Source organism: Carassius carassius, chromosome 28, assembly GCF_963082965.1.
Source record: "Carassius carassius chromosome 28, fCarCar2.1, whole genome shotgun sequence".
Lineage (NCBI taxonomy): Eukaryota > Metazoa > Chordata > Actinopteri > Cypriniformes > Cyprinidae > Carassius > Carassius carassius.
The window spans coordinates 16231181-16253545 of NC_081782.1; the positions used below are offsets into that span (position 1 = coordinate 16231181).

Genomic DNA, 22365 nt, shown 5'->3' on the forward strand with positions numbered 1-22365 from the left:
GTGAAATAAGATGGGACAGAGATCGGTCAAAGCAATGCAAATATGCATACATATAATGTGTAAGAACTGTAGACAAAATATTAATAGGAAAACAAAGCCAAAACCCTATCATTTTGGCAATTTAGAACTCCTTTCAAATCCTAGTTGACTCATTGATGATATTAAGATTATGCTCTTGAGATCTTTATCCTAAAATAAAAAGCAGAATGTAATGAGACAACATTTACGTACAGTAAGAGCTATATTTCCATCAAATTTGGAAGAATTTAAAGAGAAATATTTGAGGTCATATGTGAAGGTCTCTTGACTTATGGTTGCAATTTTTAGGTCACAATTTGCTCTTTATTAAATAACAAAGCTATTTAAAAAGCATGAAATTAAAAAGATCTTGTTGAGATGTAGGTGTAAATCCAATTAGCATACAACTGTCAGTATACTGTATGTTGTGTTTTGGATGCTATTATTGCTGCAGTGCCATAAAAGAACCAAAGACTCTTTTAGTAAACAGTTCTCAATAGAACCATGTTTTGAACACTGTAAAAATCCAAAGAACTTCTTCCACTATACAGAACCTTTTGTAGAATGGAAAGATTCCATGTATGTTAAAGGTTCTTAATGGAACCATCAATGTGAATAAAGAACCTTTATTTATAAGAGTGTAGCATCTACCCGTCTTCTTAACTAGCTTAACCGAAATCCTCTCTTGATTATTTAGCATCATCAGAAAAAGAAAAAGAAAAAAAGAGCATTTTAATCAGCATTTTGGCTGGTAAACAACAATGATATTGATCTACCAGCACTAACCGGCATAAATCATCAAATCTACTAGTCTTTCCAGCTAAAATATTTCATGATCCAAAAAAAAAAAAAACCATAAGTAATAAATAAAAAGAACCTTAAATGTAAACAAGTAATACCTGGGCTCCTGCAACATCCACCTTTATATTTCATACCATCTGCATTGTATTTACAATGCAAGGGGCAAATCAAACAATGGGCTATGTGCGTCTCCAGTTGCTCTTCTCTTCATTCTGCACATGTAGCCTGTTCTCATTAATATGCCATTCCTGTTCGCTCTCCATTTCACTGCCAGGCCATTTGCAGACAGTGGTGGCTGTCTATGTTCACAGCTGTGTTTGATGGTACAGAGCACAAAGCTCACATTGCTTATGGCACAGACAGTCTCTGCAGGTCGTTCGGCCTTGACATTCAAGCCATTTTGTCAGGCTTATTCAATATTTAACAATGCTTATGTAAAACTATGCTTTTTATTTATTATGGAACAGTAGTGTGTAACCTAAAATGTACCACTGTCAATAAACACTTTCATATGTGCGTTTAACTTCCAGTTCGACATTGTCTGCACAATAATAGACTTTCAAACGTGGAACTGCACCAAAGCTGTTACCTGTGGATATTTCCTCCAATGAATAGTCAGTGATGTGTTCAGAATGCACACGCAGTAGACGGCGTTAGCGCATTAGCATGCCTGTGGTGCTGTGAGTCTGGCCTGCCTGCTGCCCGCCTCTGGGCAATTAACTTTAATGACAGACAGGCTGGAGGGCTTTCAGAAGTTGCATCGGATAAGTTGATACAGATGCATAGAGACTGCCACTCTATCTATCATCTCATATCTGTTCACTAGGGATCTCATCTCTCCCAGTCTGCTTTTTTTTTTTCTCTCTCGGCCCAGATAGAAACCCATTCATCTCCGGCAGAAGTGTATTTGAATGTGAATGGCGGGTTGTGATTGGCTTAGGGAACGTGCTTGGGGGAATTTCTGCATTGTTTCTTAAGAGGAGGGTTTAAGTCGGAGCATGACGGAACATAACAAGAGATGCAATTTATTCTTGAGCACGGCTAGCACTTGGACAGGGAGATAATGAAGAGCATAGGTCACCGCCGATGACTTTAAAGCCATGCCACCCGGGCTGAAATGTATTAAATATTGCGAGCGTTATATGCCACTGCTGTCTGAGGAAATGATATGAGGGGCTGTTAGTCAGAGCGGGAAAGCAATTAGCAATCGGCCGGCGTTTGAAATCACTCCATATCAGACTTGTACTGATCACTGACATTAGAACAGCCGGCGGAGAGAAATGTGCTGGATGATTCCCTTTCAGCACCTTGTGATGTTTACTCGATATTAATAATTCTGTCATCTGAGCGCAACTCTCTGCCTGTGTCGATACAACAGTTCTTTGTGATCACGAAGGAAATTTTAGTCTCCTTGCTTAATAGGGATTGACATAGCAAACTAAGTTATTATTTTATTTTTTTTGTTATGTTATGTTTTGAAATGTGGTTAACCGGTTCAAACAGGTTGCCTTAAGACCCCACCGGCTTGGAGTGCAACTATAGTCAACCAACGATGCGTTCATCTAACTGAGTCTTAGCATTTGTATTTCATTGCTCTTTTGTTGATTTTGATTGCTTCCATTGTCCTCATTTGTAAGTCGCTTTGGATAAAAGCATCTGCTAAATGACTAAATGTAAACTATGACCAGCTTTAACCAGCTAGAAACCATGTACACATATTGATAAAGATTCAGTTCAATTCTAGTTTATAGGAATCGCTTGATTTGATTCAATTCGATGTGATTTTTTTTTTCATTCAATTTGTTATTCTTAAACTTTTTGAAAATAAATCTATTCAAAAATATTTTTATTATTTGAAATAAGTGATATTATTTAAAATAAAAATTCAATACTAGATGAAAATGTAAAACAATATATATATACATATATATTAAGTTTAACTTAAATAAATTGCAAAGTTGCCTGGACAACTTACTGAAATAAAATATGTTTAAAGTTCTAAAATTACTGAAACTACTACTGAAATAAATACAAATGAAACTAATAAATGTATAAAATTACAAAAACATAATTCATTATTAAAACTTAAGCTAAAATGAATACATTTATAAATAAAATATAAGATTAAAATAGTATATAATTAATGCTAAAATAACACTGATCAATTTGATTTAGTTCTGATTTATTTGTTTATTTTCCATTTTTGCGTAAAAAATCTTGCTAATTCTAAATTGCTTATTCTAAATAAATTACTCAATACAGTAATTCAGACTCAATCTTTTTATTTAATTTTTTTATTTCTTTTTGTTCTGATTTGATTTCTGTCCATCTTTGCATAAGAAGTTAATTGTTGCTAATTCTGTAAATTATTCAGTCCAGTAATTCAGACTGAATCGTTTTGTTTTGTTTTTTTGTTTTGATAAGCCTATTTTATTTGCCAGCACAAAAACATATACAAAAAAATATTTGATCTGTCCAGGACCATAAAAACAAAAGAGAGGAAAAATGCAATTACAATAATAAAGTAAAGTGATAATCAAAATAATGCATATAAAAAGAAAGGGCTGTGGTGCTGTGTTTTGTATTCTTTAAAAAGAACCGACTCATAAGCATCATTTGTTCGTGAATCACTGATAATACACTAGTCCCGCTCTCTGTTTTATTTATTATTCATTCCCATTCTCTTCTACTGAAAAGCAGTGCTGGAAACAGCTTGTTCTCCAATCAAATGCTTTCTAGCATCTCCCGATTAAAACTGCGTTCAGATGAATAACTTTATCATTGTCTCTCTGCACGGCAGGTGACCACCCATTCGAGTGCGAGTTCTGCGGGAGCTGCTTCCGTGACGAGAGCACTCTGAAGGGTCACAAGCGCATCCACACCGGAGAGAAGCCTTATGAATGTAACGGCTGCGGCAAGAAGTTCAGCCTCAAGCACCAGCTGGAGACCCACTACCGCATCCACACAGGTCAGCCACATTCCTTCCAAATCTGTTACAGCATCTCACCTCATCTGATGACCGCTTCACTTCAGCAGTGATTCCCAAAGCCATAGAAGCTCACAGGTTAATAGACACACACAGGGAACACATTGACCTGCTCTTCCAGGTTGGAGATCTTTGACACGGCTGAGCCAGCGTACTGCCTTCTAGCAAATATGATATAATAAAACAAGGCAACAGCTTTATAAAATGATAAATGAATTGTATTACATTACAGGGCTGTAGTTTTACACTGAAGAATTTAGATCTTGACATTTACAGGGCCTCACTAGATTAAATTCCATGTATCTATTTTGTTCTGTCGTGGTCTCACCACAGTGGCATATTAAATCTTTCGGCTGAGCTGGAATTACAGGCTGATTGCTGCTGCTCTCTGCCCCTCAATAAGGCAGCTGCTAAAGCAAACCTATCAGCAGGGCTGTCAAATAATTGCTGTCTTTGTGTCAAGCGGGTCTGTGGCCACGAGACCGGGCAGGGGAAGATAACAAGAGCAGAAACTCTTGGCTGAAAGGCCACTGCTCCTTTACACAACCAGCCAGAGAAGCACTGACATTTACACTTGCTGTCAATGGCGGATCAATACTCGGTTTGCTGTACTCAGTGGCAGGCTGCACACCCACGGATCTACACATCTGTCATTCCCATCCTGGACAGCAGGTGGCAGGTTAACTTCACCTAATCAGACAGGAAGCAGAGCTAGCATGAGAAATCTTGAACCTGTTGCTATCATGATAATATTTCTTCAGTACCGGACAGTCTTTTTACATTATTTGTCATCATTTAATTTTTCAATTATTAAGATTTAAAATATATTTTTCAAGATTAAAAGTATGTTTTACAAATATCAGGAATTATTAATTAAAATAAAAAGATATTTTTTAGAGTCTTGATGGCAAGTTTTGGGTGTCTGCAGGGGTTACTCTGTGATATAATTTCATTGACTTTAACAGACTTTTTTTTTTTTAATAACGAGCACAGAGGCAGTTTCATATATTTTTATTCAATTTATTTTAACATTTTCTAAACAAAATGTATGCATAAAGGGAACTGCTTGAAAGGTTTTCTTTTCAAGAATTTAATTATTTCATAAAAATTCATTTTAATAAAAAAATCAGAACGATGATCATTATAGTATAGGTTCAGTTAAATCACTATACTGTATTGTATTGAACTGCATTTTTATTTACAGTACTTATGCAAAAATCACTGATATACTATTATAGTTTTTTATTAGTTTTTATTGTAAATTTAATCGTTTTTATTAGTTGTATTTTGAATTCGATTTTATATGTATATTTTCTGTTTTTATTTTTAACTAGTTTTAAATTAGTTTAACTAGTTTAGCTGTTTTTATAATTTAATTATTTTTAGTTATTAGTTTATATTTAGTTGTTTTATTTCAGTATCTCTGTTGTAGTATTATATAGTTTTTCTTTTTTGTGAATAGTTTTTATTAGTTATTTTATTATTTTGAATTAGATTATATTTGTGTATTGACTGTTTTTATTTTTTATTATTTTTCATTTTAATTAGTTTTACTAATTTTATTCCTAATTTTTATCATTTCATTATTTTTATTTCATTTATAGTTACTTAATTTTAAGTAAAGTAATTTGTTGTGTGTTTGTAATTTTTCAGTTACCATTTATTTTATTTATTCTTACTGTTAATGTTTATTTTATTCTTTTGAATTTTATTTTTTACTTTTAGTTAAAAATAATCACTCTGGAATAAATTTGAACATTATCCATCATATTATGGAAGTAAAATGAGCCGTGATTCCCATTTCATGCTGTCTTTAATCAACACAGCCGTTTCTGTCATTTTCACATTATTGGTAGTTTGAAATGTTCTGTACTTGTCCTCCACAGGTGAGAAGCCGTTTGAGTGCAAGCTGTGCCACCAGCGCTCACGGGACTACTCCGCCATGATCAAACACCTGCGTACCCACAATGGCGCTTCGCCCTACCAGTGCATCATCTGCCAGGAGTACTGCCCCAGCCTCTCGTCCATGCAGAAGCACATGAAGACCCACAAGCCCGAGGACGTGCCCCCAGACTGGAGGATAGAGAAGACCTACCTGTACCTCTGCTACGTGTGAGATGGGCCGACAGAACCGAATGAGAAAGTGGCAAGATGCACTCAAGGACAATTCACCTGAAGGTTTGCTTTTGGTCCAGGCCAAAGACAGTGAGGGAGCGTGGTCAAAGTGATGAAATTTGATGTGGATTTTTTTGCCCTTTTGTTTGTGACATGCATTTGTGCACATTTTTAGGATGTAACTGCACTAACAAATGTTTATGAAATGGAAATGTTATATGTGGTAAAGGGATGGGAATTTTGAGAAAGTGTTAGTACAGTCAACCACTATGACGAGAATCCATTTGCCTGCATTCCACCTTGTTGATTGGAGAAATTCACTGCATGATCATAATTGTAGTATTTTATTCAAATAAGGATTCCCGTCATTTTTTTTCTTCCATGGAAGACACATAAGCCATACATTTTTAAGACCCCAAGAAATCTGTCATAGGGATCATCCAGTAGGCTTTAGTTACATCACAACCATAATTTTAAATGCATATCCGTTAAAGGTCAAAGTTTAGAATACGCTAGCAACCTCAAAGCTAACACACATGGACTCAAAGCCTCCTATTTTAATTTCATGGAGTCTTAATGGAGCTATTCTGAGTCAAATAAAAACATGGACCAAAGCTGAAAACTCTCACACACACAATGGAATAGAGGAGCTAAACACATTACTGAATGAAATTATGCGTTTCTTTTTAGTAAATTGCTCCCTTAAGTTCATTATTAGGCTCTCCAGTCCTCAATTTTCAAGGTTTTTTTTTTTCATGTATAAATCCATGCGGGAATATGCACAGAGTTGGACCCATTAGTCATTTTCTTTAAAGTGTAATAAAGTGCTTAACAAAACAGCTTTTCTCAGTGGTACATCCAAATTGTGCTGCCAAGCAACTGCAGTGGATGTTCAGGGACATGTATTCAATCTTAAATAACTACACTGTGCACTTTCAGATTTTCAGAGGCCCGTTTTTTGTTGTTTTCAGCATTTAGTGCATTCAGACGAAGCCGGAGAGGTGAATCTCTGTGATTTGCTTTCATTTCAGTCACTTTCACACCAAATAGTAACGCATATCAGTTGATTTCTTTTTTTATGTTCACATGGTTACATGACAAAATCACAGTTTTGCAACTGCAGGCATTTTAGTCTTATGAAATGTTAATATCGTACTCATAAATCAAATTATGAATTAAAAAGAGATTATTTTTTACATTTAAAAACCGCAATGCAGTATGTTTCTGCAGTCTTCTGCTGAGGATATCTTTAGTTAGCTCACCGTTGTAGTTTGTGTTCTGTCATCTCTGTTTGAATGTTTTACTTGAATTGCCTAATTTTGTTACCTCACGTGCTAGATTTATTTTTGTTTAGACTTTTTCTCTCATTTCCTGCTGAGCTTTGTTTAAGAGCTGTACAACGCATTAAGAATGCCACATCATCAGGCCCAAACGAAATCAGAGAGAAATTTGAGAGACAATTGGAACATTTGTTCGCAACATTCTATATATCTGCTGCGCCTTATGTGTTTATGGTTTGGTTAATTGATAAATGTTTTATCTATCAATAAGACTGTAGTACTTTAGTACTTTACATTAAGGCATTTTACTATGTTTCAATCTATTCTGCACTACTTACATTGTAAAGATGTGGTCACATTTGCCTTTTGTTTGGCAAATTTCAACAGGCAAACTCAAAATAACTCACTAAATGGCAATATGTAACAATTTAATTTTGGCGAATTGGTGACTAATTGGTGTGCAGTTTGTACAATCTCAATCTCATTTACTTTTTGTATGCTCTGCTTACACCCATTGACAGGGGTGGACCTTCATGCTTGCGTATTTTTCTAAAAATCATCATTTTACACACCAAACAAATTGTTCAAATTCATACAAAATCACCTCCTCATAAAATAGTTACGTTTTCTTATGAGATCAGGCTGGAAAACCAGTCTTACATAAGAGTGAAAGATTTCCATTTTGGGAATCAATTCATACTAGGGTTGTCCCATAATAATCAACTAACCGTTAGTCAACCAGAAGAGGCAACTTTACATGGCCACTCAATCTGATGTTGAAGCTGAACAGTAATGCTCACTGCGTGACAGATGGAGGCGCCGGTGCGCTCACGTAGCCTACTCCTAAAATACTTTGACATTTTTGGTCATACAGATAAGAGTAAACTATCTTCAGAATCTGTAAAGACTCCACGTTTATTTGTGGGCACTCACAATAACAACAAAACATTGCGCTTTTGTAAAATAATGAAAGCAAATAGGATGCGCTTTCTGCCATCTCTGTCTGTGAACTTGAGCGCGAAACTCCGAAATTTTGTATACTTGCCTTACAGATCTATAGAGAGCGAGATGTCTACTTTCAAATGAACCTATTAAAACAAAAATTCAATATTATGTAATCCGTATGAAACACACACACACAGGCGCATCCATTTCTGAAAAGAAGTGAAAAAAAGCACTATAGTGTATAGCCTCCTTACTGTTTTTTCCTGACACATTCATAATCATTGACTTTTGCAGTACACTTTGGCAAGCTTTATCTGTGTGCTTGAGGGCTTATAGACTATTATAGGCTCATTATAATGATTTAAATGGTTTATTAATAAATGTGCAATCAGTCGACTAATGAACAACTGCTAATCAACCAGAAAAATCTTTAGTCAAGGCCAGCCCTACATCATACGCATTCATGCGAAATCACCCCCTCGTAAAATAGTTACCTTTTCACATGAGATCAGGTTATAAATCCAGTCATTTCAATAGGAATCAACCTGATCAGGAACTTTACATGAGGGCGAAAGATTTCCATTTACGCAGATTTCGCAACAGGCTAAAATTCATATATTTTTAAATCACACATTTTCATATGAACCACATCATACTCATTCATACGAAATTGCCACAACATAAAAGAGTTACCTTTTCTCGTGAGATCAGGTTGAAAAACCAGTCACTTCAAAAAAAAAAAAAAAAAAAAAAAAATACAATCTAAATGATCAGGAATTTCATGTGAGAGCAAAACATTTCCACTTGCATAGATTTCATAACGAGTTTAAAAGGTAGGGTAGGTGATTTCGGAGAGGCTAGCAAGAGAAAGCTAGCTTTGAAAGCATAAGATCCCACCCTCCCTGTAAATCAATCTCCAAATACAGGCAAACCAGAGGCTAACCAGTACGATGAGAGACGGATTTGGTACAGGGTTGAATGCAACACTATCAGACTAACTTGTTTCTCTTTCACCGCTTCATGCTTATGTCTATTCTCTAAAAATCTGTTGTTTTTCATATAAGTAACGTGCATTCATCTAAAATTCAGCCATCACTACAGTATTGACAATACAACTTTTTCACTTATGAAATGATTCTGAAATTTGCTAATGTGACCACATCTTAAATGCTGATTCCGTCTCGGTCTGTAAATTATTTGGTGTTGTTTTAGCGTTAAGCGTAGTACTAGTGTGCATATCTGCCTCTCGGCCTTTAGTTTCAGTGCTACCTCTACTCTGCTCTCAGTTTTGCACTAAAGCAAAAGCACATTTTTGTTTTGCTTGTAACTAGCATTTTCATTTACACCCACTCTTATGTTTCCATTCACTAAAAAAAAAAAAAAAAACGAAATAAAAAAAAAAAACGGTTCATTCATCATTATATTTACACTCCTTACGATAAAACGTATTCAGCCTGAAAGGGTAGATGCATACATTCTAGATGATTTTAGAATAGCATTGAGAAAATGTTTAGTTATTAGATACTTGAGGGGATAAACTTGAAACAATGTGAATAAAAATGATGTTTTTATGTGAAAATTATTCAAGCGGTAAGTCATCAGAGATGTTGTACTGATGCGTGCAGTTACGTGGAAAAGTTTGCTAGAGAAGACAAAAACAAATAGGTGATTTTCTGTGAAAATAAATCTCTCGACAAGAGCCAAACATGGCACTTTGATAAGGGAATATGTTGTATTTTTGTATGGGGTATTGTGCGACCCGTTCTTTTTTCTTTTCTTTTTTTTTTCATTTTGAGTGAGGCAAATATTTTTACAGTATCTTTTGCGTTTGTGCTTGTTCTTGATTTGCGTGGAAAATTGTTTCCTTGTGCTTATTTTACAATGTTAAACATATACAAGTAGTAGATGTTTGTTAAAACATATTGTAGTTATCGCTGCTGGGTGTCAGTTCATACAATGATGATGATGATTCCACATTTTGAGTATAAAATGACTGTGAGTGAACTAATGCCAAGAGCTGTAGGTCAAGGAGCACAAGCGACCTGTAAGACATGAAAAGTAAAGCTGTATCTGTGTGTTTGTATCGTGTTCACCGCTCACTGTAAGATAAGAGTCACCTACAGTATACGGTCTGTACTGGTCCTTGTGTGTGCAGTGTAAGTCAATGTGGTCGACTTGTTCAGTGTTAAATACATGCACCGGTTAGCAACAAAGAGGTGCTCTGACAGACACCCTGTAAATGATTTGATACATCATCTGCCCTGTATTTTTGTCTTTATGCAAAGTCACCTTGATATGAACTGTGCTCTTAGGCAATCAGGGATGCCTTCACTTTACTCACAGAACATTATAGATATAAATTTTAGGATAAACACCTACACTTTTCATTTTTTTTTATCCATTATGGATACTACATTTAGTTTTGTAACCCCCTTTTCAGTCCCCACAAGCAATAAATCTACAGGTCAGCATTTAAGTGAAAACTTGGCATCCCTGCTGCGGTATCACTGTGTTTTACTTTGCTTTCCGACAGGAAGTAGCCATGTCACTCAGTGCGCCCATATTTGTGCCATTGTTACACAAATTAATACCTGGACTGAGGATCCACATGGGACCAAATGGCCATTTTCGCTCCATTTGCCTTGTTCTAATGACAAGACTGTGTTCTTGGTGTCGAAATGGTTTTACATTCGTTGTGTTTTACTTTATTGTATTGTCTACCTCAGCACCAGTTCTTTGTGTAACTTTTAAAAGGTGCCCAATTATTGTTACTTTGTTTTGTGCATAGATTTTGTATTATAGCATTGTAGGGTTTTTGTTCTCTTTGTTTCAGCATAGAGATGCTGTTTTGAAGCACTGTGTGGTGAATTTGATGCTGCAGATAGAGGTGTAGATTCCTTTTCCCTTCTCTATGTGGGTTCAGACACATCTCTGTGTATGTCAGTGTTCAAAAATAAACTTGTAACAGAAATGTCATGAGACTGAGAGTATTTCTTCTTCGTTTGTCGCTTTCTGTGTGAGAACTGTTCCTTTTTTAGCAAGGGATGGGGCGTGGGATATGATGATATTTGTTTCATTAACAGTAGGCTATGGGAGTGTTGGGTTTAAGGGCCTCTAGAGTTGTATTTGGTGATTACGCCCTCTAGTGGCAACTTGAACTCGACATTAACAAAGATTTCCAATCTATTTCTTAATAAAATACACTTTAATTCTCATGAAGTTACATCATTGCCTTTATTTCCCCAGTTACACTACTCCTTAAAGTCCATCGATTCCAGTGGACAACATAGAGGTAAATTCTGTAAAACCAAAGCAAATCGTCTATAGATTGTTCATTCAAATAAACATTGTGACATACAATATAAGAAAGATGGTGACTAAATTAAATGAATCAACAACAGTAACATTTCCCATTAAGACCTGAATGTGAACTACTTTTAAACAGACTTTATGCTGTACAAGAGAATGTTATTTCAGTTTCTCTACTACAAAAACTTCAGCATGTTACTTGTCATTTCTTTGCAGTAAAATTTACAAAAGTGAAAATTGATGTCATTCAGTGTATGGTAGCCTATGTTTTGGTTTCCCATGATGGATATTTTAGTAAAAATTCACCTGTTTTTGCTTGGTTGTTATTAGATTTTAAAAACTTAGATGTTAGATAAAACAATATTCAATAAAATCAATAACCTAAAATGAAAAGCTAGTCAATTTTGTCAACCCTGTTGTAAGAATTGTAAGGAATACTGCTCAAACATTATCAAATATGTTTAACACTTACCAAAATTTGATTATAAACTAGTAGCAATTAAGCAGTGACAACTTCATTTTACCTACATTTACAAATGTTTTTCTTTTTTTAAATATAGCTGTTTATTTGATGTTCATTGTAAAAGTAAAATAAAATTGACAGTTTTAATTCATGTTCAGTGAAATTACAAAGCAAATAGCTAATAAAACCACTTATATGATTGCTTTGAGAAACACTCTTTACATAATTTCTAATTACAGGGATCAAATCTGTTTCTGTTCTTTTCTTCTTTTTTTCACCAATTGCCAAAATATATTTAATGGCCACTATTGCACCATTGATTTCTAAAGTCGATTATCAGTGCAGTTATTGGTTTTGGTTGGTGACAATATACATTTCTCTATAATGTAAATATTATATTGTTGATGAAATACCCCTGAAAAAATAATATAGATTGAGTGATAATCGTGATCATATATAAGCTACATAAGGGAACATCTAATGTTTGTAAACATAGTAGAACACAATAGAATAGACTCATTTGTTACAAATACAGTTTTTCAAGTGACTTCATAAACATATCATGCTCTTTTCAGAACAACTCTACAAAGTATTAGGAAATATGCCAATCAAACTGTAATGTCATCCCATGTGATTCACTTAGCTGTTTACCTGTGGAATGGCATTAAAGCCTTAGTGGCTCATTAGGTCTGATGAAAGTAATTAACACTGCCATTAATTATTAAAACAGACCCTCTATTTAGCCTTTTAATTGGTAATAAGCATGTTTGTTTGGAAAGTAATCAGTGTGACTGAGGCATTAGCTAACTGCCAACTGTTAACAAGGAAAAGCCTGAACAAATGACATGTTGTAATGACCTGTGAGCTGTATTGAGGTCTATAGTGAAAACAGCTTACAAACACTAAGGATTAAGTCCCAAAAGACAGTTTTTCACTTGTACCTGCTTTTTCTTCTGTCACAGATGTTGCTTTTGTACAGCTGACCTCTGAAAAAGCTTTGTTTGTTTGTTTTATCTATAGAGCATAATTAAAACAATGCAAGGTTGACCAGTGTGCTATACAATAGCAATAGTAAAAAGGAGACCAAAAGCAAAGAAGGAAAAGGAGTATACAATAAATAAGCAAGTAAAACAAACATCATAGCAAAGAACTAGACCCGCTTTGTTTACTCTATGTGTTGAGCCAAAGGCTAACTCTACCAAATACAATTTCACATTTCTTTTAAAAGAACCCAATAGGTAAAAGTTTAATATATAAAGGCAAGCTATTCCAACACTTTGGGCCCACCACTGAAAATGCCCGGTCACCACTCAGTTTTAATCTTGTCCTAGGGACGTCTAGAATCATCTGGTTTGATTACCTTAGATTCCTTTGAGGTTTGTGTAAATGTAAAAGATCAGTTACATAAGAGGGAGCCAGATTGTGTAAGACTTTATATGCTAAGATAAGTAATTTAAAATCGACCCTGTAGTGAATTGGAAGCCAAAGTAAAGTAGCTAAGATAGGTGTTATATGCTGGTGTTTACGAACACTCATCAGTAATCTAGCAGCAGCATTCTGCACTAATTGTAAGCGAGTTAACAGTGATTGGCTCACAACTGCATACAAAGAGTTACAATAGTCCAGGCTTACAGATATAAAGGCATGAATAAGCTTTTCAAAATTGTTAGGTGACAGAAACTATTTTTTGACCCTCTGATGTCACATGGACTACTTTGATGATGTTTTTATTACCTTTCTGGACATGGACAGTATACCGTGCACACAGTTTCAATGGAGGGACTGAGAGCTCTCGGACTAAATCTAAAATACCTTAAACTGTGTTCCGAAGATGAACGGAGGTCTCATGGGTTTGGAACGACATGAGGGTGAGTTATTAATGACATAATTTTGATATTTCGGTGAATAACGATTTTACCGTAGCTAGTAATCTCACCTGAAATAAACAAGATCTGTTTATCAAATTTCAGAGAGACATCAAACGGAACCCCAAGATTCTTAAAGGGTTAGTTCACCCAATAATCAAAATTATGTCATTAATAACTCACCCTCATGTCGTTCCAAACCCGTGAGACCTCCGTTCTTCTCCGAAACACAGTTTAAGATATTTTAGATTTTGTCCGAGAGCTCTCGAGAACAAGTCAATCTTTTGTTCGTTATCTGGCTCGGCTCGGTGTTCATCTTCAGTTCTCTCTTCACAGCAGTTCAGTCAGTGTACTGTTTGAGTACATTAATTACTTCGAGATATTGGTTTGTTTTAACTCAGAGGGAGTGTCAGCCACATTAAAAAAGTTAACAGCTTAAGTCGTTTGTGGATTAACGCTTTTTGGAGACGCAAACCGCTTTAAACGATTCAGTTCGATTTGGTGAACTGGTTCAAGAAGATCTGGTTACATCGAATGATTCATTCGCGAACTGGATATAACTACACTGCACTACACTGAGTTTTGAACTCTCTCACAACAGACACGGAAGAGAAGACAATGATGAATGAAGTCGTAGTTTTTGCTATTTTTGGACCAAAATGTATTTTCAATGCTTCAAAAAATTCTAACTGACCCTCTGATGTCACATGGACTACTTTGATGATGTTTTTCTTACCTTTCTGGACATGGACAGTATACCGTGCACACAGTTTCAATGGAGGGACTGACAGCTCTCGGACTAAATCTAAAATATCTTAAACTGTGTTCTGAAGATAAACGGAGGTCTCTTGGGTTTGGAACAACATGAGGGTGAGTTATTAATGACATAATTTTGATTATTGGGTAAACTAACCCTTTGAAGGGTTTTTTCCACTCACCATTGTCAAAGCACTACAACACTGAGTGAGACTGGGTAACACTGGGAAAACTTAACTGTTCCACTGGGAACTGGGACACCTGACCCATCATTCCCGAAGGAGTTTTTGGAAGTAAATACACATATAGCATCTGTTTAGGTATATATGGAGAATTTGGAGGTGATTGTAACCCTCTTGGAAGGCAGAAGTCTGCCTGGGAAACTCCGGCTCTAAGGCTATATCGTGGACTATACACATATGAGTACTGCTTAGGTCTTAATATGGGACCCAGCCTCCCATGGTTCTCACGGATTCATCATGAAGGTGCCAGACGTTCCGCTGCGTCTGGCTGCCAAAGGTGATGGAGGATCTCAATAGGGTCTACAGTACATACAGTCTGGAGCAGTTTTAGCAAACCGACACTAACCGGGGCCTCCACTACCCGTTTGAGGTGAGAACACAGGAGGATACCAGCTCTACACGAATGATATAGATTCTAGTGAACGTCTTGGCCCACAGCTCTATAAATCTCTGTCAGCAAGGCACCACAAGGCGTACTGAAGCTTTGTTTCCGGTCTACATAGCATCTTAATGCTCGGACGGGACAGAGCAAAGCCAGGGCTGGTTCTGCTTCCTCCGGGGGCAGTGCTTGCAGGTTCATCAATTGGTCTTTGAAGGGTGTAGTGGGAACCTTGGGCACGTAGCTGGGCCAGGATTACCTGGGAGTCAGCCGGCCCAAACTCTAGGCATGAATCGTTGACCAGTAATGCATGCATTTTATGGAGGCCAGTGCAAGCAGGAGCAGAGTTTTCAATTAAAGAAACTTTAGCTTAACTGAATGCAAAGGCTTGAATGGGCCCTGCTGTAAAGATTTTAGCACTAGAGTCAGGTCCCAAGAGGGTATAGAGTGGGACCGGGAAGGATTTAACCTTCTGGCCCCTCTAAGGAACCTGATGACGAGGTCATGCTTACCTAAAGACTTCCCATTCACAGGGTCATGATATGCAGCAATAGCAGCAACCTGGAGTTTGAAGGTGGAGGGAGACAGCCTTTGCTCCAGCCCTTGTTGCAGAATGGAAAGCACAAACGCAAATGGGCATCTCTGGGGGTCTTCTGGCAAGAAGAACACCACTTGATGAACAGGTTCCACTTCAAGGTGTAAGCGTGTCTCAGAATGGAAAGCACAAACGCAAATGGGCATCTCTGGGGGTCTTCTGGCAAGAAGAACACCACTTGATGAACAGGTTCCACTTCAAGGTGTAAGCGTGTGTCATAGACAGTGCTCTCGCTGAAGTGATGGTGTTCCCTACCTCCTGGGGTAGGTCACCTAGAACCTCTGTGTCCCGTCCAGGGACCAAGCATAGAGTTTCTAAAGGTCTGGACGTGGGTGCCAAACAGTGCCTCGTCTCTCAGTCAGTTGATCCTTCCTCAGAGGAATTGGCCAAGGAGGAGCGGTCGCGAGGACCAACAGTTTGGGGAACTTGGTCCGACTGGGCCGATACGGCACCACTAGCAAGACTTGCTCCTTGTTCTCCCACTGACTATGCACAGTGTCTGTGCAAGAAGACTCACTGGGGAAACGCATATTTGAGAATCAGCTGAGTGCCAGTGCGTCTGTGCCGAGTGTTCCCCCGTTCAGGGAGTAGAACAACTGGCAGTCAGAGGTCTCTGGAGAAGCAAACAGGTCTACCTGAGTGGCTCTGAAATGGCTCCAAATTAGCTGAACCGTCTGGGGATGGAGTTGCCATTCTCTGGAGAGAATTGCTTGACACAGCTCTTTGGCTGTATGGTTGAGCAGGCCCGGAATGTGAACAGCATGAAGTGACCTCAGAACCTTCTGACTCCAAAGGAGGATGTGGTGAGCGAGTTGTGACATGCGACGGGAGCGCAGACCAACTTGTCGGTTGATGTACTGTGTTGTCTGTTCAGAGCAGCACATGCTTGCCTCGTAAGCGCCCTTTGAGATGGTTCAAGATAAGGCGTACTGATAACAACTCTGCTGCAGCCACATCCAAACCGTTGAGATTGCATGCCCATTGTGGCCCCCAGGCCGGAAGTGAAGGCACCTGTTTAAACCATAGCGTGCCTGGAGATCTGTTCTAGGGGCACCCCTGCCCAGAGGAATGTAAGATCTGAACAAATGGTAAGGGTTTGATGACAGGCCGGTGTAACTTTGACCCAGTGAGTGCAGCGCTTCCATGCCCACCTCGGGACTTGTCCATCTCCAGCTGCCTTCAGAGCTGGAGATGAGGTGGGCCTGAGAACAGCCAGGGCCAACCTGTCCCGCGGCATCGGAGAGGTTAAGAGACAGCACTCCAGGAAGATAGCTCATCAATTCAGCGACAGCAGAGACACTAGGAATCTGTGGCAGGGTATACAGACCTTTACGGACTACAAGCTCCCACCACAGACCTGTGACAAAAACATCTCTCTGCTGAATGAGCTGAATACCTTCTTCGCTCGCTTTGAGCAACAAAACAGCACCACTGCACAGAAGACTCCACCTCCTCCTTGCGTCCAGGTGATGACGCTGACCCCAGACAGTCTGAGGAGATCCAATGCACGCAAAGCTCCGGGTCCTGACAACATCCCTGGGCGTGTACTGAGAGACTGTGCAGCAGAACTCACTGATGTCTTCACAGACATTTTCAACATCTCACTGAGTCAGGCTGTTGTTCCCACATGCTTCAAAACTACCACCATCATTCCAGTTCCAAAGAAGCCATCTCCATCCTGCTTCAATGACTACCATCCTGTTGCACTTACTCCCATCCTCATGAAGTGTTTTGAACGGCTAGTCATGCACCACATCAAGGCTGCCCCCCACCTCCCTGGACCCCTTCCAGTTTGCATATCGGTCCAACCGGTCGACCGATGACGCCATCTCCACTGCTGTCCACTCAGCACTCACACATCTGGACAAAAAGGACTCATATGTCAGAATGCTGTTCATTGACTTCAGTTCAGCATTCTACACAATCATCCCTCAACAGCTCATTTACAAACTGATACAGCTGGGGCTCAACACTTCGCTGTGCAACTGGCTTTTGGACTTTCTGACTGGAAGACCTCAGGCAGTACGGGTTGGCAGCGACACATCCAGCACCATCACACTGAACACTGGGGCCCCCCAAGGATGTGTGCTGAGCCCCCTCCTCTTCACTCTACTGACCCATGACTGCACACCGTCACACAACTCCAACCTCTTTATTAAGTTTGCAGATGACACGACTGTGGTGGGTCTCATTAGCAACAAAGATGAGACAAACTACAGGAGCGTAGACAAGAAGTCTGTGTCGGAATACTCTCTCGAATTTAGAACCCTGGCCTTGGCGAGTGGATGGAACGAGAAGGCCTTATTGACGGTGTACCAGGAAGGGCTAAATCCTACGCTACGGTTACAGCTCGCCATATACGACGATAGTATGGGGTTAGAAAAATTCATGCAACAAGTCCAACGAGTGCATCTTAGATCCCAGTCCTGTTATCAAGACACACCTGTCCCAGCTCCTCTTCCCCATCAGCCCACGTCTGAGAAACTCCCTGAATCACAACCAGAATGAATGCAAGTAGAAACCAAGAGACTGGCTCCTACTGAACGAATTCACCGACGAGAAAACAGGCTCTGTCTTTATTGTGGGAAGGAAAATCATTTCATACACACTAGCCCATCTCATCCCCCACGTTTAATGGTGAGTCCAGTCGTTCCCAAACCCTATGTGTCCTCCCCATTAACCATCAGTGCAACTTTGAAAATTAGAGATGTCATCATTTCAGTCCGCAGGCAACTTCATCTCGGGAAAGCTCGCTAAAACCCACGATCTCCGAACAACCAGAACCCAGAAATAATACTCCATCTACGCAGTGACAGGTGAGATGATTAACCAAGGGTATGTGACCTCCCAAATTGCACCCGTCACACTCAGTATACAGAATACTCACCACGAGTCTTTCACTCCATTTGTCCTTGAGAAAAGCCACACAGACATTATACTAGGGCATCCGTGGTTGATCCAACACCAATCCTCACTAGACTGGGCCACAGGAGAGATTATAAATTGGGGCTGTAATTGCAATAAAACACACCATGTATCCATGATCATAAATTCTACGTCTATTGAAAGTCCAAGGGAAAATCTGTCCATCAGTGTTCCTTCATGCTATGCTTCCTTTTCTGATGTGTTTAATCCAGTCGCAGCAGCCAAGTTACCTCCACATCGACACTGGGATTGTGCTATAGATCTTATACCTGGAGAGCCCATCCCTAAGGGTAGGATATACTCTCTGTCCCTTCCAGAACAAGCAGCGATGCATGAGTATGTTGACAAAACCTTGAAACAGGGATATATTAGACCATCTACCTCACCAGCGGCAGCCAGCTTTTTCTTTGTCCCCAAGAAGGATGGTGGATTACGACCTTGCATTGATTACCGGGCATTAAATAAGATCACAGTGAAATTTAGTTATCCACTACCGTTAATTCCATCTTCCCTAGAACAACTTCGTGACGCTCGCATCTTCACCAAGTTAGACTTTAGAAGTGCGTACAATCTGATCAGGATCCCAGAGGAAGATGAATGGAAAACCGCTTTCATCACATCAGCCGGTCACTACGAATACCTAGTGATGCCATATGGTCTTGTAAACGCCCCTTCTGTATTCCAGAGCGTTATGGACGAGGTCCTTCGAGGGTTCCTGAACCGATTCGCCCTCGTGTACATCGACGACATACTCATCTACTCCCGAAATGAAGAGGAACATCAGCAGCACGTAGCCCAGGTACTCCAGCAACTCAGAAAATACTCCCTGTTTGTGAAGGCAGAAAAATGTATCTTTCACCAGGCCTCCGTAGAAATCCTCGGATACCAGATCAGCCCTAGAGTTGTTAAGATGGATGACCATAAGACATAAGCTATCACTTCCTGGCCTACACCTAAGTCTGTCAAGGAACTCCAGAGATTTTTAGGCTTCGCAAACTTCTATCGACGGTTCATAGATCGTTACAGCATCATCACTACCCCATTAACATCCCTATTGAAAGGTAAGCCCAAGACACTCCAGTGGACCCCGGAAGCAGAACAGGCCTTTCAAGCACTAAAAACCACCTTCACAAGAGCCCCCTTACTACAGCACCCAGACCCGGAGAAAAAGTTCATTGTGGAAGTGGATGCCTCCACCATGGGGGTAGGAGCCATCTTGTCCCAGTACTCTGAGCAAGCTAAGAAACCAATGCCCTGTGCTTTCTTTTCTAGAAAACTATCCTCTGCGGAAAGGAACTACGATATCGGCAACTGGGAATTATTAGCGGTGAAGCTGGCCCTCGAAGAATGGAGGCACTGGCTAGAGGGAGCCCAACTGCCTTTCCTTGTACTCATGGATCACAAGGACCTAAAATATCTCAAAGAAGCTAAAAGACTTAACCCTCGCCAAGCCAGGTGGGCACTATTTTTTACACGTTTCCATTTCCTCATATCCTACCATCCTGGGTCAAAGAACACGAGAGCTGACACCTTATCCTGACTTCATAATGTAGAAGAGATCCAGGAGGAAATGGAGTCCATCCTGCCCACAAAACTCTTCGTAAATCCGATTCAGTGGGACCTTGACAAAGTACTCCGTGACCAAGCCCAGAACCAGCCAGTTCAACAAATGTGTCCAGTAGGGAAGATTTATGTGGCGGAAGATTACCGTATTCCCCTCATTTCTGACGCTCATTCCTCTGTGGGAACCGGTCACCCAGGAGTTAACAAGACATTATCAGCCCTTCAGAGGAAATACTGGTGGCCAAGGATGCGGGAGGATGTCATGGAGTTCATTCAAGGGTGCGCACTCTGCGCGATGACCAAGGTACCTCAACAACGACCCACTGGAAAGCTCATTCCCTTACCTATTCCTCAGCGCCCTTGGTCCCATATTGGTGTGGACTTTGTTACGGACCTCCCAGCATCTGAAGGTAACACTTGTATCCTGGTAGCCATAGACAGATTCTCCAAGGCCTGTAAACTCATCCCATTAAAAGGCCTCCCCACAGCCTTTGAAACTGCCGAATTATTATTTAATCATGTATTCTGTAACTTTGGTATCGCTGAAGATATTATTTCCAACAGGGGACCTTAGTTTATCTCAAGGGTCTGGAGCTCCTTCCTTGCCATGCTCAACGTCACCCTCAGCCTAACATCCGGATAGCATCCTCAAGCCAACGGACAAACCGAAAGGAAGATCCAGGATATCAGCCATTTCCTTAGGACCTTCTGTCACAGGAATCAGAACTTATGGAGCAGGTATTTAATCTGGGCCGAATATGCCAAAAATTCCCTCAGGCAAACATCAACCAATCTCACCCCATTTCAATGTATCCTTGGTTACCAACCTCCTCTGTTCCCCTGGTCGGGAGAACCTTCAAATGTTCTGGCCATCAATGACTGGTTCCGCGACAGCGAGCGGATGTGGAATCAGGCCCACTGTCACCTTCAACAAGCGGTCAATCGCCAGCAACGTTTTGCAGACACCCACCATAAGGAGACCCCTGTCTACCAGCCCGGTCAGTTAGTATGGCTCTCCACCCGAGACATCAGATTACGACAACCATGCAAAAAACTAAGCCCAAAATACATCGGACCATTTCCCATAGAGCAGCAGATAAACCCGGTCACCTAGAGTACTTAATAGACTGGGAAGATTACGGACCAGAAGAGAGGTGTTGGTTGCCTCGCCAGGACATCCATGATCCAAGTCTACTTATTGAGTTTCATGCCCAGCATCCTGAGAAACCCGCTCCATGACCTCGAGGCAGACCCCCACGACGCCGGAGAGTAAGGCCCACTGTCGTGGACCCTGGAGGGTGGGGGGGGGGGTAGTGTCAGGGATCGGGCAGACCTGGTCTCAGCCAATTACCAGCGCTCACACTCCCCTGAATTCTAATCACCAGCAACTGATCTCCATTTCCCCAGCACTATAAGACACCTCCGGAAACCTCAGTTCACTGTCAAGCCTCCAACAGGAATCGACCTCACAATCTTGTCTCCAACTCCACCTCATCTCGACAAAGCATCAGCGGTAACGTATACTTACTTTTGGCTGTTAACCTTTGTGTCTTTGTACTCTTGTCTCCAGAACTCTCATGGCACTTCCCTTGATTGTGAATGCTCCTACGTACCTCGTTACCTCCTGAGTGCTCACGTAATTCTCAGACATTGTACTCCCACTGCAAAAGGAAAGGAGACAAGTGTTGATATTCACGCATTGTGTGGCGTTGACATTCCGACATAGAACGAACTCACCTGGCTTCCAAGGAAGCGGAATTCACCGGGTGTCCACGAACATGAACTCCACAGCCCCCGCACCAAGATTTCCCTGACTCACCTGTTCACTAACATTGTAAATAAAGCACCGTGTTGAATTCACTAACCTCAGCCTCCGTGTGATATCCTGACACCTGATAAGATAAAACATTCTTTTACAATGTATGATTTATTTTACATTTCTGTAAAGTTAATGTTATATGTTTTTGTGATTACCACATGCATCAAGTTTATTGATGACAGCTAATCACAGGGTAATCACAATCTTAATTAAAGTTAATTTCAGGCTCTGGAACCAAACTCCTAGATGGTGGTTGGACTCTCTTCTACTCTGGAGACAATTAGTCTGAGAGGTGCTGAGTGGT

General features: G+C 39.9%; 1 protein-coding gene across 1 annotated transcript in view; it reads left to right on the top strand.

The window, feature by feature from the left end:
• Positions 1-7600, top strand: part of zbtb16b (zinc finger and BTB domain containing 16b) — a 51075-nt gene extending 43475 nt beyond the window's left edge. Inside the window, exons 6-7 of the mRNA XM_059514612.1 lie at positions 3620-3787; positions 5692-7600. Coding sequence (XP_059370595.1) covers positions 3620-3787; positions 5692-5921 — 398 coding nt within the window. The 3' untranslated portion in view covers positions 5922-7600. The remainder of the gene's footprint in view (positions 1-3619; positions 3788-5691) is intronic.
• The last annotated feature ends 14765 nt before the right edge of the window (positions 7601-22365 follow it).